Below are 19,179 nucleotides of genomic sequence, written 5' to 3' on the forward strand. Positions count from 1 at the left end.
AGAGCTCTTGTTGGAGAACAAGAGCTTTGGGGACCCAGAACACTACAAGACAAACTGAGATAGCAACAAATGAACATCCTGGAGAAGCCCAGTGAAGAAAGCAGGCAGAGAAGCAGGAGGAAAGAGAAACTAGAATCGCAGCTGTAGCGCCTTCAGTGAGAAGCAAGAGAGATGTCAGAGCAAAAGCCAGACTACGTAGCTGGACTCTAAAGGGAGACCTGGAAAGTGAAATAACAACACTGCAGACACTGGCGACAAATACACTAAAGCAGTGTCAAAAGAGACAGAGCTTGCATATTTGTATAATTTGTAATGTTGGAAGTCAGAAGGTAACTCTCGTGCCTAAGAAAAGAATGTTGAGATCTTTTCACGCACTCAGCTTTCTGTATAAGTTTAAAAAAAATGTTTTAAACCACCCCACACAACCCAGTCTTCAGTTCTCATATGTTTAACAGTCATCTGTCGCACTCAGCACCAAGTGACTACTTTGAAGGCTTCTGGCTGCAAGACAAGAAGCCAAGGTACCCTTCTGCCACAACTGACATAATTAGCTACAGTGGGAGGACTGGAAATTTCCTCATTTCCCTCAACTGCTTTCATTAGAACACTGGAATAGGTTGCCCAGAGAGGTGGTCGATGCCCCATCCCTGAAAACGTTTAAGGCCAGGCTGGATGAGGCTCTGAGCAACCTGATCTGGTTGGAGATGTCCCTGCTCCTTGCAGGGGGGTTGGACTAGATGACCTTTGAAGGTCCCTTCCAACCCAAACCATTCTGTGATTCTATGATTAGCTTCAACTGTGCAGAACTGGACAAGACAGTGTCAGCATGTTCAAAACTACAATATGAGATACTACAAGTTGATGCACTGAGACTGACTACCAAATTAAATTGAATTGTTTTTGAAGTTAGTTCATAGACCTCGACTCGGAGAAAAAAAAACACCGTTTAGAAATCTACAAAATCACCTCCCCCAGGTACCTCTGAGCAGTAACCTTCCATGTCCATTAAAGATCTAACACATTCATTGCATCAAACAAAATAAATCAAACATTAAAACAGAACAAGCTGGATGTTTAATTTGGGCTGTACAAGTATATTTTTGGACAGCGGGTGAACTAACTTTGCCAGGGAGAAAACCACAAGTACTGAAAGAGTCAACACGCAGGTGAAGCAAGCGCATTTCAGAACAAAACTCAGACTTTTTCAGGAGAGACCAGAATGGCTCAAAAGCCTAGGAAAAACAGCCTGATTGAAAGGACAGAAGAAAAGCCAAAAAAGTCTTCCTCTAAAGGCCACTTTTCTTTCCTGCACCTCAGCTTCTGAAAACCAAGGGGAAAAAAGTCTGTAAGCTGAAGTCAATTTCTCCTCTGCTTTTCAACCAATACAAACAAATTCAGTTCTTTAATTAAAAAAATATTTATTTTCTTTTAAAGTGTTAACCATTACAGGATTAAAATAATCCTGCTTTTAAAAGTGTCAGCTATTCGTAGAGGAGCGGACAAGCTTCCTCACGCAATTGCACTGGTTACTCATCAGAACTCAGGACCAAAAGCCAAGCAACCAAACAGTTCGACCTCTATTTCTTCTTCCGTGTCACTTGTGGCATTGATTCACTGGCTCCTCCTCCTAAGGAGGCATGTACAGGCATGGCTTGTTTTATAAGGGCAAACAAGAATTAACACGCACTAACTCAGGAAGGAGCTGTAATGAAAACCATTTGTTGCATTCCAAACATTTAAGTGCTGGCATGGAAAAGAATATGGCAAGATTTGTCTTCCTTTAATTCTCTATATCCAACAGCTCTTATGGTCAGCATGTTGAATTTATCCCTTTCCTGTCATTCCATTCAATCAAAATTTAATGTTCACTTGCTTGCCTGCTGCTAGAAGCAGATTACTGTAAATAAGACTTCAACTGCAGGCACGCAGCAACAATGCACTACTGCAACCCATACATATGAATAAGGTTTATGGACGTTCACTTACTCGGATTCAGATTTGAAATACTTCAGGAAATAAGTTTATTTTGTAGGAACCGGAAAACACTCCCAGTATATCTATACAAACCGACCTTGATAACCATTTTTCCTGTAATTATATCAGCAGAAAAAAAAAACAGAAAGCAAAGAAGGCCTAACAAAAAAAAACCCTGCATTTAGAATCTGAAGTCACAACCATTTGGATTCAAAGCAGAGCCCAGTTTGAGTGCAGATAAGAACCTGGGATATGGCAAGCAAGCAATGGCATAAATTAGCACACAGGCACAGAAAAGAAAGTACCTTGTTGCTGACACAGGCGAGAGAAACAGCATCTCTACAATAACACTTCTGTTAAGAGCAGAAGGCTCTATCCATGATGACAGCATTTCGAACATACTACACCCTCAGTTCTGCCTAGAAGCAAGCTGTAGCCCCTGACAAGGAGCCTCTTACTTAAATTAGGTCTTTCTCACCTTCCCCACAAAGACACCAGCAGTCACAGCCCACGGATTATATGCCTGCAAGATTCCAGATAAATAGTCTGTTTGCTTCATTTTTTTTAAGTCTGTAAAACAGCTACAAGGATCTGCTGAGTGCAAAAGTTAGAGCACACAAACCCCTCTCATAGTACAAACTTTGTTTAAATTCTGCACAAGGAATACTGGTTTTGAGCTGTTCCAGAGAGCTCTTCCAAGCCTCAACACTCCAGTTGTGCTGCAATGTCCATTTACATTTGAGGGTGCTCAAACACTTCATTGGCAATTATGGAATGCACCGAAATCTGCTATTAATAGTGTTGTGCAAAAGCAAACATTAAAGGAATTTTCTTGTACAACTCAGTTTCTGAATGCTTTGGATGGCTGATAAGTAAAGAAAAACAAGGAAGTGAAACTACAAAACCCTTGTTAATTCAAGAGAATTTTTCCTGGGGTCTGGGGGGAGGGAGAAAGTACTACAGAAAAAAACAAATTTTCTGGAAAATATATAATTTTAAAAATCCCAAACAAAAAGTTAAGGGCTTGTATCATGGTACCTGTTTGGCCTGCATCTCTTCATACACAGAAATAACAGAAAAACCTAGTCCTCAAGGCAGTATTCAGTTCTCCTCCCTTCTCTCCCCCTCATACCATCACAGTTGAGAAGCTTGTGTCTTCTTGCTCTTATTAACCTAGACCTACTTCCAGGATATCAGAAAGCAACAAATAAAAGAATTGCAGTTCAAGAATGTGTTTCTTTTTTTGCTTGAGATAATAGCAGCTGGCCCAGTAGGCTTAAAATGAGTACCAAAACACTGACACTTAAGATCTCCCCCCACCCTGCAAAACACCACACAACACCCCCCCCCCACCCCGCACCTGCATGTGTATGCCATACACATGGAGGGAAGGGAGAGAAAGAATGAAACAATGGAGCTTGCTGTTTGCAGTTCAACACTTATCTCATATCTTACCTTCTGTCCTTGAAACGTTTTAAGAAGGAGGAAGAGGTTACTACCAGCAAGATATTTAGCAAGTCTTCCTCACAACAACACATTTAGCTAGATGCATCTATGTCAATTACAACAATAAATTAAAAAAAGAGTCCTTGTGCACTATTACAGGCTCTGAAGTGATTAAACAAGTCATTCTCCTGCTAGCAGGGAAAAAAAAAAAAAAATTAAATCCAACATACAGTCTGTGTAGCCAAGACTTTCAAAAAAGAAAGAAAGGGGGAGAGAAAAGGAGGTTTAACCATGAGCTCTTAAGCTCATACACAGGCATTTAAGAAAGACTAGAATTCAAAAGCTTGCATGGCATGTCCAGAAGTTCTCACTGAAATAACTGGTTGCTCATCACTTCTGATCTAGCACCTGCATGCATAAATACAGACTGTGCACCTAAAGTTAGACTTGTATTTTCAAAGTCTTGGCTGCTGTCTTTACAGGAGAATTTCTCTAGTGTTTCTGATTATAGCGCTTTTTACTTCTGAACTTTCTTCTCTGTGAGAACTCACCCTTCTCTCCTTGCCTAACCACATATTGCAAATGCATCTAGCAGTTTCCCTGTGCCTTCAGCACAATGCAGCACTTACACAACTTTCATTGCTTCTCTGTTTTTGGTACAAGGAGAGACTTCCTCTGGAGAGTTGTCCTCAATGTGCTTATTTTACCTGGTCACCACCAGCCCACAGTAGGTTTTTCCTTTAACTGATCTGCCAGCACTCCACTCCTGAGAGATCGCCTGTAAGACCAGCCTGCATCCTCCATAAGCCAACATTTTTGACAGCTTTCTGTTTCCCACAACTGAGCTTTTTACTGCAACTTTTTGAGAATCAATTTCACCTTTCTGTAAGACAAGCACCCACTTGAACCACTGTTACTTATTATTCTAGTTCTGCACATCCAGATGATAGGAAATCACTCTCTTTAAAAAGATGCATCTTGGGGGAATTAGTCAAATCATATCAGACACACAGTCACAGGAAAACACAAACAAATTCCGTAATTAAAGCTTCCTCCTCTCCTCAGGACAAGTGTTGCAAGCAGCTACAGCAGCATTTAACTTCACATCAAACTGAAGCTATGTCACAGGGGCTCCTGCATTCAGTGGGGCTAACTTGGTATAACCAACCCAAAAACTAAAGCAATAGAAAAAAAATCCTCTATTGTTTAGTATTTTCCTGGAAACACTAGGTGTTTGATCACTACAATCAGACAAGATGGTTAGGTTTAATTTGTGAAAAAACAAATAGCCATCAGATGCAGGGGAAAAAGGGAAAGACAACATAACTTAAATAAGGTCCTTTACGTCCTTTCCAAGAACCTGACTTTTGGTATTTAAACAGTCGAAATAACACAGCTACAAATCACACAGACTTAGCTGAAACTCCCGTGGAGGCCTGTATCAATTTTGCTGGAGAAAGAAGTAAAGGGTCAAGCACAACACATGCCACAACATAGGCTGTAATAGTATGAACTAAAGATGGAATTTCAGCCAGAACACTAAATTTCCTGCCTCCTGTCACTGAAAGCCAGGCCCCCTTGTGTGATTTTAAATAGACTTTTTTTTGGTATGCGCAGCACATCAAGCTGTGTTTGGGTCTGAAGTCTTTTTCTCCTTTTAACTAATTCACAAAAATATTTGGTTCCCAAGGAAAATAATATAAACAAAGTAAAGAATATGTACTTTGCCTTAACTTTTCTGAAATAACTTCACTGTCTTAGACACACTGCTTTTTTGTGTTGCAAAACAAATCATGAAGCCTTAAAGTTATACTATAAGGTCTAAACAGTGTGACATTTTCCAAATACCAACACTACTCTCCCTTGTCTACAAGCTTTTTAAACTCTGTTTACTTTGAGTAGTCTAATTTACTTATTACATGTACCACGTTCAGATTTAATTTTGCATCCGCTGGTGCAAACAGATGAGTCAGGTTTACTTCTACCTTTAATCAGCCTAACTCAGATCTCATGTACAAGGTACAGTGATGGGTACCACAATCTGCAGTTCCTGAGCTGTTGGAATAACCACTCATCTAGGCTCAACACAAGTGCCTATGACATCATTTCAACAACTAAGTGACGTCTGTAGCTGATAAAACAGCATGATGGTGCTCACATCCTTCTAACCCTCACTCAATCTTCCTACAGTTGATAATCTAGACAGAATCCTTACTAGAAATGAGATTTTTTGTTTTCCTTTTTCATGCATCCTTTAAAAAAAAAAAATATATATTGTTAGGGTAGACACCTCTCCCCTCAAACCAGTACTGTTGGTTAGCCTAGCACTCTCCAGTTAACCATATATCAGGGCACGGTTGCTTCTAGAGCTACCCATGCTTCTTGACAAGGCTTGATGGCACAGGAATGGGGCCTTCAGTTCTGCAAGCTGGGAAGTGTCAGATATATTAAGCCTTTCATATGTGGATCTCAAGTTGAAGGGAGACTTGCTGTACTCTTAAGAGAACGAATCCGTGGGAAAAAAAGGACACCACTTTGTAGATTAAATAATATGATGCCTTTTATAGCACAGAGAAAGGATGAGGTAGAGCTGGTCATCAAGCATCAGTCTACATTTACGGAGAGTGCATTCAGCCACTTTTTATAAATTAAACTGAGAACCTACGTGAACTGTTACAGCAAAACTGAAACTGACAGTTCATATGCTGTGAAAGTGCAAAACTAAGACCAAATATGGCTCAAGTGTTGACAAGTATTTTTAAAATTCTACCATGAACAATCAAGAGACGAAGGGAAGTGTCTGCACTGAAACAAGTTTATAAAAAAATTATAACTGCATTTCAAAATGCTCAATGATCTACTAAGAATCATTTTGCAAGCTATGCAGGAACAAGAAAAGCATAAGGTCTACATGTAGTCCTGGACAAAGCTACTAAAATAACTTATTTCAGATACATAAATACGTACAAGTACCTAATGTTCTGATTTTTGCATACCTTTTTTTTCGTATCACAGTAATTTAAGCAAAAGCTAAAATAATACTTTGATACAAGAAATCTGAAGAACATCCCAAGGCTTATCACTTTAAAGATTCAGGATCTTTAAAGGTTCACAAATATATTGCTAGAGACTTGGTTCGCCATGTTACGAACATATTCATCTTGGAATATAAACAGAAACTTCCTAACTTTTTGGTTCTAAGAAAAGTCCTTATTACCTACATCTGTTTCCTTTCAGCAAGATAGCTGCCGTATGCAACAACGAAGGTGATACTTTCAGTTCTTCCTAACTTAGCCCTGGTATTCATGCACAATGAAGTAGAAAGTGCAGGCTACAGACTTGTCTTTCTGTACACGTTCAGTTGGTTAGGTGTTTTTAACCCAAAAAGATTGAGGAGATACTCATATGTGCCAGTAAGCAGACACACAATTAACAGAGATTTTGCATCTTGCAGGTTCACCTTTATTGACCGAAGTAAAAATACTCCATAGTTCTATGTATTTTAAAAAAGGATGACAGAATTAACTAGATATTTCAAAGCATCTATTAGCTTGCAACAACTTTTCTATATGATATAATAACTGCTTTTTCTCAATAACAGAAATATAAAGCACTATGCAGACAGCAAACAGTCCTAACCGACATCTTATGTGATACATTCATTCTAGTTAGTGCTGGAAGAAAAAAAGTTGCAATTAAATTGAATGATTTCTCACCGTTTACATTGCAGTCTAGTCTTCCTAAGACCTGAGTTATTTCCCGCTCTGTTTTAAACCCTATTGCTGCCATGACCCTTACTCTTCTCCTCAGGTCCTACAGCAAACCTCTTACGCAGTCCCCAGCTATTAAGGGGGAGTGCAACTACCGCTGCATCAGACAAGGTTACCATTACTCTTCTTGAGAGGTCAAATCCCTCGGGTCCAGATGAATGGTTTTCTCTTGACCCTGAAGCAAGTATATGCAAGGGCTGACTCTTAATGACTCCTGTAAGGGAAAAGCTAATGAGCCCAAACAACCAAATTAACAGAGGAAATAACACAGATGTGTGCTGGCTGGACTTCCAGTCCTACAATGAAAGCAGAAACAGGGACAAGCTATTAATAGCAATAGGTACTCTAGTTTTATACCATGTAACCATTCTTGCAATCCAAGCATACCTTCCTGAAATTAAGTGTATTTTGTTCTAATATCCAAATCCATACCAAGAGCGGTACAAAGTAACCATAGTTTAACGGAGGACCCTACGCCTCTGACACACTTTCGTTAAGGCTAAACTTCCACTTCTGGTATTTGGGTTTTATACCTGCAAAGGCCCAGATTCCCTCTACACGTTACACTTTCCAGCACCGGCCTCAGTGCAGCACCACTGTAAGAACTGTTCTTCTTCCTCCTCTTACAGGGAAGTATATAAAATGACGCTGTAGCTGTAATGAATGCTACAAAAAAAAAAAAAAAATCTGAACTAAGGACAAAAAGAGTAAAGCATGCAAGTAGAGATTTATTACAGTTTTAATCCACAGGTCATGCTATTCATTGGCTAAGAGATCCTAAGGATCAATTTAATCTGCAGAATTTTACACATACTTAGAGTTCTTATGAAGTTTAAACAGCAGTCTTTCTGCAGCATCCTAAAGCCAAGAGGCATTTTAAAATGCCAGCTGCTGAAAGACACCCTTTGTAATCACAGGATGCTAATCTTTTTTTTTAAATTGCTTCAAAGTAAATTCCATCTTTTTTATGCTACTCTGTATCAAGACTCATTCCCCTAAACCAAAGACATTTAGAATTAACCGATATCTTCAGCAAAAACATCCAAGAGAAAGTTTGCACAGATGCTCACTGCATTCTTCCAGAAAGTCACAGCCACTGCCAGTTCCACAAGACCATGAAGTAAATGACTTGACATACTGTCCGAGACCTCCAATACGCTCAGTAAGATGCCTTATATAAGCAAATGAAACCAAACTGGGCTAGAGTTCGGGATGAAATCTAAGAAGAGACAAAACGTATCTAGAGTTTCCCTATCACTCGGATTCATCCTCTTGAGTTTTCTTCTTTCAGTACCACAGTCAGAAAGACTACAGACAGTGCCTACAGAAGATTGCAATAAGCAAGGGTAGCTAATGAGAAGCACAAGATATTAAGGAATACAAACTGATCTGGAAGACTCTCATCAGTGTGGCTTGAGTGTACACATTAGGTAATACCTAAAGCTTTAATCTTACATGAAGGAAAGGACTTCCCTAACTTTTTTTTTCTTTCTAGAAATTGGATGGCCGCATACAGCAGAAGAGTAACATTTTCTAACAGAATTAAGTTCAGAGTCCCTTAACTCCTTTCAGTTTTATACTTGGTGCCACCTTTAGCACAGCTTTCATCTCTTCACTTCTCTCCGAGCTCAGGCTAATCAAATGAGCACTGCAGCTCTTCTCTTTTTTGAGGGACAACCACCAGAGCATCATACCCAGGAACTAAACCTGAGCTGGTAGATAGGAAATACCTAAGGGAGCAATTCTTTTGCCATATGGAATATTTGCAGAATGATGGATAAAAGGACTTACAGCTCTAAAGACACAAAGTTCTCTAGAACTAGCTACCCCACTGTGATCACCAAAGCAGAGTTAAATATTTGCAGCGCTACAGGAGTAAAACTAAAGTTATTCAAACAATATGAATCACACTCAGGGAATAACAGTAGGGATTAGAAAGTTGTTACAGGGGATGGGAGGAGGAGGAAGCAAAGGAATGGTGTTCCGGGACTTTTTAAAACTCTCAAAAGTGTGCAATTGCCATCTGCAAGGCAACGTATTCTTGCAATTTTTGTTGTAGCAGAAAGGTTTAGAAGAGGAGACCCAAGTAATGTCTGTCTGTTTTTCTCCATTTCAGGGTCAAAGACTCTCCATAGAAAGGCATCTAAGAATGGAGGGGAGGAAAAAAAAGAGGGAAGGAAAATTAAACATTTTTAACGAAAGATTCTGCTGTCAAAGCTGTATGTCAGAAGGACCTTCTCTCAAAGAATTTGCCTTCCCTTCCTTGTAAAAGGACAATTCAGCACAATCTTAACAATTCTGAGAATTTTAAGCTTTCAATATTTTTTCTTTCCCAATCAGTGCTCTCTCCAAAAGTAAAACAAACAAACAAAAAACCTAAAAATAGGAAGGTCTCAGAAGGCCTGAGACTCCACTAATTGCATTTATAGTTTTTGTAAATTATTGCTGTTGGGAGGAAAAGGAGAGAAGGAAAGTTTTCAATTATCACAGAGAAACTATTGAAAAAAATACTCTCTCTCCAAAAGCCACAGGGTCTTTCATTAAGATAAGCTCTAGGACTACAAAAGGGATACACTGTGCAAGGAAGGAAAAAAAAGTATTTTCCAAACTGCTACATAACAGCATTCTTGTCTCAGAACAATTAATTGTGGTTGATGGTAAAAACAGCAGTGTCAAATTCAGCAAGCTATTACAGTGCAACATGTCAAAACTGTCCAATAGCAATTATCTCGCTCAAGATGAAAATTAACATGTCTGGAAGGATTTCCATAGTAAATTTTTCCTGGGGTTTATGACATAGCTATAAAGAAAATTAATTGAACTGAAAATGTGCACGAGTTCAAAGAATTCTATGGATTCTCTTAAAAATTAAAGTTAAAGTAGCAGTCAAGATTTTTCTTATAGCACTTTTTGCCACATACATCTGCATTAAACTCTGTTGTCCATACTATACATTGCCAGCATGCATTATTGCAGACACCACCACTGAGCATGCAGGAAACATTTCAGACTTCAAGGCACTTTAAGGCATCTGTAAGGCACGGGATGTGAAGGAGTTGATAAGTAGAACTCATGGAATGGGACGCACACGAGGAGCCAGGTGCACAGAAAGGCTGGCTTGCCCCTTAGAGTGTTCTCACCATTGCTCCAATGCCACATATACAGCACCTTAAAAACAAGGCTGCCCAAATGTACTCTTAGACCCATGAAACATCTAACACCGCATCATACGCTTGGAATGGAATCAGAAGGGCTGACCAGGTTGCTGTTCAGATTATGGCAGCAGAGCAATTGTGCACCTTTTTTTACTGTCATCCAGGATGAATTAATAGCCATAAAACTTCTGTTGTAACAATTAGCTTTTGTTTGTGAAGCATTGCAATTTCAAGATATCCCAATCAACACATAACAACCCTCCCTTCCTCATCGTCTACACACACAGCTGCCAGGGCTTTTATTTCCTTCAGGAAGGAATTATCAAGCTGTATGACTTGTTCTGTGCATATATATACATCTAATTATAACAAGATTTTAGCCTGATCTCTCTGTCAGAAATTCGGATAAACCTGCTTAACAGAGTTCAACAAATAATTTAAGATCCGCAAAAAGGTATTAAGTGGTTTTTATATGCTAGACTGTATGCTATGTTACCTGCTTCAACGTAATAGGACAGGCCTATAGAACCTGCAATGCACAAATACATTTGTTTGCCTCCTACCTAAAATGGGTGCTTGTTCATGCATCCATTCCACGGTAAATGGATGGGAGATCGTACACATGCATGGGAGATCGTACACTACTGCTACTAAGCCATGGCTGCCCCACACTAACTGGCTCACAGCTCCGTGTCCCCTGGAGTGCACGTTGTCTGCTAACCTCCCGGCAGCAGACTAGATCTGAATGCTCAGCAGCATCTCGTGCTAACTGACACGAGAGCCCGTACTGCTCCGCAAGTTTCTCCAAGTCTGAGGATGCTGCTGTGTGCCAGGAAATTAAGAAATGGAAGTAGAGAGTTGTCAGATTAGAAACGTGGCCAGAAAACACAGAGAGGCTTGAAGAAGAGGCTGAAATTAGGTTGGAGAGGCATGCAAGTACAGCAGGAAGCACTGCAGATTCTTGTAGCTACAGAAACAAACCACTAGCTACAGATTAGAGCTGAATACCGAGAAAGGAATACCCTGAGTTCCTGGTTTTACAGAAAATGAGCACAGCAAACCCATGCCCATCAGCTCAAAGTTAGTGCGGCAGTCTAACACCTGCCATCTCATCTGAGTGGTGCACCTCCGAAAGCATCTACTCCACTTTCCTTAAATGTTTATTAACTGTGTGTTCGTAAGGACAGAGGTTTTTAACAGTCAACCGTTCTGAGTCTATGGATACTGAACTACTTCAGAAGAGGCATATGCCATAGATGCTGGCTTGAACTTCAAAAACAATATTGGATTTTCAAAACTGATAAGACTGTGTATTCAGAACAAGGCCAAAGTCCTAGTGCAATTGAACAATTCCATTCTTATTTTGAAAAAAACAAACAGAAATTGCTTCTTGCCCAACCGTTTTAAAAACAAAAGCCATTTGAGAGAGGACAATTAAAACAATGTAAAATACTGCCAAAAGGGAAAATCGCAAGGCCTACATATGATCAACACCTTCCTCAAGCAAAAAAAAAACTTGTTTTGCATGATCCACTGTGTTCAGCTTCCCGTATGTTTAAACACTTCAGACCCTGCCCTCCAATAACAAAGTGCTATATATTACTAATGTAGCCCCTTAACAGGCTTATAAAATTCTCAAGGCTCCCCTAACACTCTTTGTGGTTGTTGCTCTGCCTGCTAATACCCTAGGAGGCTATTAAGCACAAGTTGCCTAAATCCATTCACCGAACATTTGCCACAAGTTCTCAACTTCTTATGCCGTGGAAACATATACCTACAAATAAACATGATTTCCCATCATGCCCAGAGCTCTAAGTGATGCTGTGTGCCTTCTACTCAAGCATATCATTAACTGTACTCTCAAAACACAAGAAGTGATAATTAAGCTCCTTACAGAACAGGTCCAGCATAGGCTAGTGCGAGAGGATTCTCCTGGCAGTGACTCAGACACCTATTGAGCAATGGGCATCAATCAACAGTTTCATCTCCAAAGCAGTGAAACTCTGGCAGAAGTTCTCTGAGTGCTAGTAGTGTCAGGCTAGTATCAATTGTGGTGAGCACTGGAAGCCAGGAGATACCTTTTTTAGATCACAAGCTGAAGAAAGCCACGAGACTGTGGCTGACTTATTTACCTCCTGGACTATATTTGAACTGGTGATTCAGTGTGTCCATCTTGCTAATAATTCCTTCAGGCAGCCATTTCAGCCCCCTTCTCTAACCTCCAGAAGTCTTCAGAATTCAACTATTACTCTACACATACTTCAAGATGAAAAATGCCACTACTTTGGCAGAAAACACAACTAATTCTACCACTTGGAACATACACAGCTCTTAACTTTTAAAAGCTCTGTAAAACCAAAGAAGAACTACTGTATTGGACAAAATTGAATGTGGATTCCCTACAACATCAACTTATGATGGCCTTTGGTTGTGTTTTTTCCTATTGAAGGCATTAAATGTCCACTTTGGTCCACATAAAAAAAAACAATGATCACCACATGTACTTTTATAATGTCACTAAAGCTATTATTTTCTCAAAATTTTGCAGCAACCTTCTTCAGACTCAAACTTTTCCTCTCTGGTCTCAAGATGTTTCAGGAATCTCTTCTGTTATTCTGAATTATAACTTTAAAAAGTTATTCTCTGAAGTCTTTCTTAGATTTATTTTCTTGCCAAGAACTAAAAAATAGCTGAGCAAAGCAAACAGCTACAAAGTTAGTTCTCTGTGAGGAAGTATCTGTGCTGGCTTCATTTTCTTGTCTTTCTGGGTGGGGAAGGACATTTAAATGACAAACAACTGGAATGAAGGGAGAAAAACAAAACAAAACAAAACAAAAAAACCCACACACTGAGGAAGATCTGCCAAGATTTAGTAAAACGAAGCGTTATGAAGCTCCATCTCTTCCAGGACACTTTTAGTGAGTGGAAGGGCCTGAAAGCTCCCTGCTTTAACTGATCAGAGGTCCAAAAGAAATTGGCACTACTGTTAGTAAAGTCTGCCTGATGGACTTGATCAGTCATCTAACACCAAATCTTAGAAATGTTTCCTCTACTGCGCACAGGAGAAAAGAGGAAAAAAAAAAAATCAAATAAACTGTCCCTCATATCAAAGGACCCCTCGTACATATGCTGTATCTTGAAACTTCTGAAAGTGTCTTTGCCTTTGCTCTTACACTAGAAATACAGCCACTGTGAACCAGTGTACATCAGTCTAATAGCAGCTCGAACTAGAATTGTAGAATCGTCACCCCAGAAGGTGAAGAAATTAACTGCTCACATGCATGCATCTTTGCCTCAGAGTTGCATATGAAAGTTACAGAAAGTGATGGCCACACATATCCTGATAATTGGCATATAGCTATCCAGTCTTCTCATTTTACAGTCGTTCTCGGCAAGCACAGCAGGAATGTGTTTTAATTGCTAATTATTAACATACTTGTCTTTGGGGGGTGGGAAAGGGTTAATCTTTTAATTGAGCCATTCTTACAAAATAGAAGTAAATAAGAAACATTAGCTTTATAAAACATGAGTTTCCCCTTAATCCCTACTCAAACTAAAACAGCAGGAAAAGCATTTTATTGATATCGACTCAAAACAGGCAACAGTATTCCTAACAAGAGGATATTCCCTTCTGTTTTTTCCTGAGCAATTTACAGAGGGATTAAACATGCAACCCACTAAAACTTGGTGGGAAGACTCACATGAAACTGAAACTATTTCTCATTTCATCCTCAAATCTTGGCCGTGATATATGGGCAACGGAATAATTCATTTTTATGGGACCCAGATTAAGCTGTAATCTTGATGTTATTCCAAATAAGAAGGTGGTAGGGACTGAATGCACTAGTGTCATCCAGCTGAAACATCCCTGATTCACTCGGGAAAGGTATACACAACTGGAGTATAAATAAGAATTAAATACAACGTAATGTCACTGAAACAAATAATATTTAGGTAATCCATCTCATTTAGGATACTACCAGTGAAATGTTATGTTCCTACTGTGATTTTTTTTTCCATCATAATAAGCGCTTCTGATGAGAAAAGACATACAAGGGCTATGAGCAAAGTACAGTTCTGAGGCCTGATTCTGCAGTCTTCCCAGTGCACAGCAAGTAGCATGTGATTAACTGTAGTCACCGTAACAGAAGCCATCTCGCAAGGTGAACAGCAGTTGCAGAATCTGGCCTGAGAACTGTTTCATATTGAGTATGTATATCATTAAATAGTCTTACCTCAGTAAGTGCGTGCAGCTGTCCTTGATGCACACAGACACCCATAAACCTACAAGAAACAAGAAAAGAAAAGTGGTTTGGGCTTTTTTCCGCCCCCTCTTTTTTTTTCTTCCCTTTAAAGAAACTAAGATAATAAGAAGTACTGGCTATGCCAAGAAAGAAGGAAAAAGAAAAAAATTCAGCCTTATAGATACTGAATACCTCCAAGCTGATTATTTAAAAGTCTCAACACAAAACAAAATCATGTGTCTACACTACAATATAATTTGAATTAGCAGTTCCAAGAGAGCACAGGAGACAGCTCAACATCAAGACGCAAATTTTACCAATTTGACTATAACCAAAGGGCAGCATATAATGATTTATGCAGAAAGGAACAGTCTCAGAGCTCTGTTTTAAGGAAGTTTCAGCCAAGTAATCCACTGTTGGTCTGCATAAACAGAAAATTACTTCCCTTTGCATTTTGCTACTTAAGCATAAAGATGTTTCTTTCCCACCCCATTCATAGCCACTCAGGAATATGAGGACACATACGTGCAGTATACTTCCCCTCCCCAACCCGCTGTTTCCAACACTTGGATGGAAGCAAGTTCCAATAGTATCCAGTACACACACATTCCACACAGTTACCTACGCTGCACAAGGGTCAGGCTCCTGCTGTTAACAGCAATGACTGCCACCCTTGGTTTCTCTGGAAAGCGAGAGAGTGTGCCATACATGTAATGTAAAAGGAAAAACCGAAAGCTCACTTTTACCACCATAGAAGCTGAACTAAAACCTGACAAAATGCAAATTAATATTAACAGTAAACATCTCCCATGAGAAAGTTCACTAAAACTTAAATGGTATGCACTTCAGAGCCCTCCATGCACCGTTAAAGTATTGGTTCTTTCTAGATCAACTAATTTTCAGTTTTATCATTTAGATTTTGTTCTCAACAAGCAAAATCACATTGTCTGTCATTTCCACAATGTTCAGCAATTTCCACTTTGCAAGCAAGGGGTAGAAATGCATGATTTCATTAAATGTGACAGGAATCTTGTGGAGAACAGTTTGAAGGAAAAGGACCTTTTATATTCTCAAAGACTTCCAAATTTAAAAACAAAATGATGCAAGACACATGTAGTACTAGTTCAGCTAAGCTGCTTTTGAAGAAATGAATAATCCTCACTGTTCTCCTGTCTAACAGCTGACTGGTAAATTACAAGCAGCCAAAGAAAAATAATATAGGTAAAGTCCTTTGCGTAAGCCGAGCTGTGGAAATCTGTTTTTATAACCAAAGAAGAAGCAGGACTTGTATTTGAACATCTATTGCCTACTCTCACCTTAAATAATATTCCCTGAACTAAATATAAGAATTTTAATGTGAGAGACTCTGAAAATCCAGTTCCTCTTTAATGCAGAACAATAGGGCATGACTACTCAGGGGAAAGGAAAGAAGGGGTTTTTTTCAGTTATACCATCTACTCAAAACATCGCTGTTTCTGAGCTTCACTTCATACAGCAATTGCATATGAACAATTTTGTAAACAAGTTGACAAATTAAACTTCCCGAGACTAAGAAATTCAAACTCCTCCAGAGCAGAATCTGTTTATTCCTTAATGCATTCTGAATGTCTCCATCACTATCAGGCATGGTGTTAACAGCTTTATTCACAAGCGGAAGTGGAAAAAAAAAAAAAAAAATCCAAGTTCCACTATTAGACAACTTCCAAAAGTATGATTTTCTCTTTTACGAAACATGCTAACAACACAAGGTTAACTCAGTACTGCAGTATTTTCATTCAACAAAAACTGAAGCTAAGTAATAAAAAATAATGTTTTCATCTATGCATCAACTCTTCCTTTGTAGAAGTGTATTACATTACTTTCAAATTAGGAATTCATTGTATTTGACTTAATTCTAAAATATGAATGCAATTAAGAATTTATCAAAACTTTGGCAAACTTAAGTTTCTTGTCTCATCTCTACCAAACAGGAGAAACATCACTGTCACACAAAGACTGGGAGAACTTAACTTTTGCTGCCCATCTGTTTTGGTCAAGGGAAGTCTCAATGGAAACGTAGTCATTACCTTCGTGAACCTACACTTAAGGCAGAAAAGACGCACTGGCTCAAGTTACCAAGAGTAAGAGTTCAAAACTTCTTAAATGTTTAGGGTTTCTACTGGGAAACAGACACACATTTCTAACTTTAAATCAGAAATTAAAAACAAAGCTCAATATCACAATCTCATGGAAAAAAGCTGGACATAAAGATACATTTATAAACTTCACATATTTAGAAGTTATTATCCAGGAAAATGAAACCAGATACACTGATAAAGACAGAATTAATGAGTTTACAAGGAACATACTGAAACCATTTAAACTTTGTGTCAAGAATCTGTTTTCAGACTCTGGAAAATAGATGGATAGAATAGACCTCTAGCGATCCAAATTCCTGGAAAACTTCTTAGCTGCTGTATCAAGCAATAATAAGCCTCTTGGTTAAGCCAAGTACTGCTACAGAACACTGTTGGAAAGCATTTTCACTAAAAGATAATGCACACAGCTGCTACCACGAAATACAATTACCAAGCAGGACTTAACATAATATTTCAATTTCTGAGATTGCTCCACATGAGGTTCCAAGTTCTGCGGATAGGAAGCTGACATGCTGGCTCGATACAACTGAAACTGTTCCTGTTGGCTAGACGCGCTGTCTCCAGAGCCAAAATGTGCTTGTAGGTGAACTTCAGCAGAATGTCTTGTCAGCCAAAGGTTACAGTTCCTATTAGCATTTCTAGTCGGAAGAAGCTTCAGTGAGCCAGTCATCCACAGAACAGGAGACCATTTGCAGATGTAAGGAAGTTTATTTTCAAGACAGTGTATCTGGTGTTATCAGGAAAGCTGAAGCATTTCCAAAGTCATAACCAGTGGTTGGAAAAGTTTCCCCAGAAGCTGCAAATATGAAGGATCCTGTTTGAGTCTGCCCTACTAAACACAGTGCAGCAGATTTCCACCACAAAATGCCTTCTAATAAATGTCAGCAACCTTCAGATGTTGGAAATCTCTTTCCATAAACCAGGTTATTCCTCAGTCAGTCTGAAACACCTGCCCTCCTAGACAAGAGCAAGAGAAGGTACTCTGGATATTTCTTAGTCCATTACAGCAGTTACCCAAACTGCTTTCAGTTCAGTCAGGGTGCAAGAAAATTTTGGGCAGGAAAGGGGAGACTAAGAACTGCAGCTTCAGTCTACAATCTTTGCCTCCTTGATAAATCAAGCAATACTAATATCCAGATTATACAGCCACTGTGGACATCTAGAAATTGAACACATGCTTCCCATTAAAAGAATTTCACTGGGACACGTTCCTGTTCTCTGGATAAACCTGGGGCAGCTACAATCCAACATAATAAATTGATGCCGTCTGAAATCTACTGATGTACAAGCAAATTCAGCAGTTTGATGATAACATTAAAAATAAGAAACAAACCAAACACACCAACGCAAGAGTCTCTCATACAAGCTCAGTAACACAAAGAGAAACAAGGTCAAAAGACAGATACTCATTTAACCACATTACACAGAAGTACAGGTAGTTTCCTTTTCTGTTACTGCACTGTTCAACAGAGGACAAAGGATGTTAAAAGACAAAAGCTATCCTTCTGCCTACTGTAATAAAATCAATCACAAGTAATTTCACAGAAAGAAATGTTTGACAGGAGAAAACTGCACCAAAAACCAAACCCTGGTATTGTCTTTCCCGTACTAGATTTGTCTGAAAGGAGATGAAGTAAAATTATCCTTGAAAAACTTAATGTAATATGCACATTGCTTGTTTATTTGTGTGTGCGTGTGCACACAAGGTGGATTTAATCAATGAGTCAATCTGCCTGCACGCTCCCTGCCAAATACACAGCAATGCCTCCAGCCGCTCCCATGAGAGTGCTTAAGATATGAACTAAGGCTTTCTCTGTACGGAACGTTTTAAATGAAGTCCCCAAGGTACAGATTAAATAAAGAAATACTTTTTTCGTGCAGACAGTAGTGATATTAAAGACTAAAATTCTACCTCAAAATTGAAGATACACCAATTTAAGAGACAGCACAAGAGATGCAGAATCCGTGTTAATACATCACCTCATTTGTGAAAATGAGAAAAACACACCTGTAAAACATTACCAGAATGAAAAGGTATCAGAGTCTCCCCAGGCTGCAGCCCTAAGGCTCCCAGCCTAGGACACAAAGACACATTTTTTGAGTCCTTTTTAGCCTTATTTTCCTACTTTGATTTGGGTAAAGCTCCTGACTATGACAGTACCTCAGCATTTAGAGAAGGCGCAAGGCAGTGAAAAACGTTACAAGCATACACCAGACTTTTCGTAACCCTGATCTAACCCAAGCCTTGAACAGCACTGAGCTTTAAATGGGACACAAGCTAATAAGAAAGTGAAGAAATTCTCCAAAATTCTGGTTCCTCTAACCCCAGCAATTGCAGTCGTACCATGTATCAACTAACCTGTATTAAAGTCGCTATAGTAAACATTGCATGGTGCAAACCAGAACCCCAGCTCACTTTTCCACTCCTGTTTCTACCATTGTTTTGAGGGAA

The 19,179-nt window shown here is 39.1% G+C and overlaps 1 protein-coding gene across 2 annotated transcripts in view; it reads right to left on the reverse strand.

Annotated features, from left to right (window-relative positions):
- The window catches only part of TESK2 (testis associated actin remodelling kinase 2), an 82,581-nt gene that overhangs the window by 27,861 nt on the left and 35,541 nt on the right, over positions 1–19,179 (reverse strand). Inside the window, exons 1-2 of one of the 2 annotated variants that reach the window (XM_086753512.1) lie at positions 14,581–14,629; positions 7,307–7,404 (exon numbers count right to left, since the gene is read on the reverse strand). In XM_086753512.1, the coding sequence (XP_086609638.1) occupies positions 7,307–7,309 (3 nt within the window). In that variant the 5' untranslated portion in view covers positions 7,310–7,404; positions 14,581–14,629. Of the gene's footprint in view, positions 1–7,306; positions 7,405–14,580; positions 14,630–19,179 lie in introns of those variants that run through there. The other variant, XM_086753511.1, reaches the window with a different exon arrangement.

This window comes from Chlamydotis macqueenii, chromosome 8, assembly GCF_036417535.1.
Source record: "Chlamydotis macqueenii isolate bChlMac1 chromosome 8, bChlMac1.mat, whole genome shotgun sequence".
Taxonomy (NCBI): domain Eukaryota; kingdom Metazoa; phylum Chordata; class Aves; order Otidiformes; family Otididae; genus Chlamydotis; species Chlamydotis macqueenii.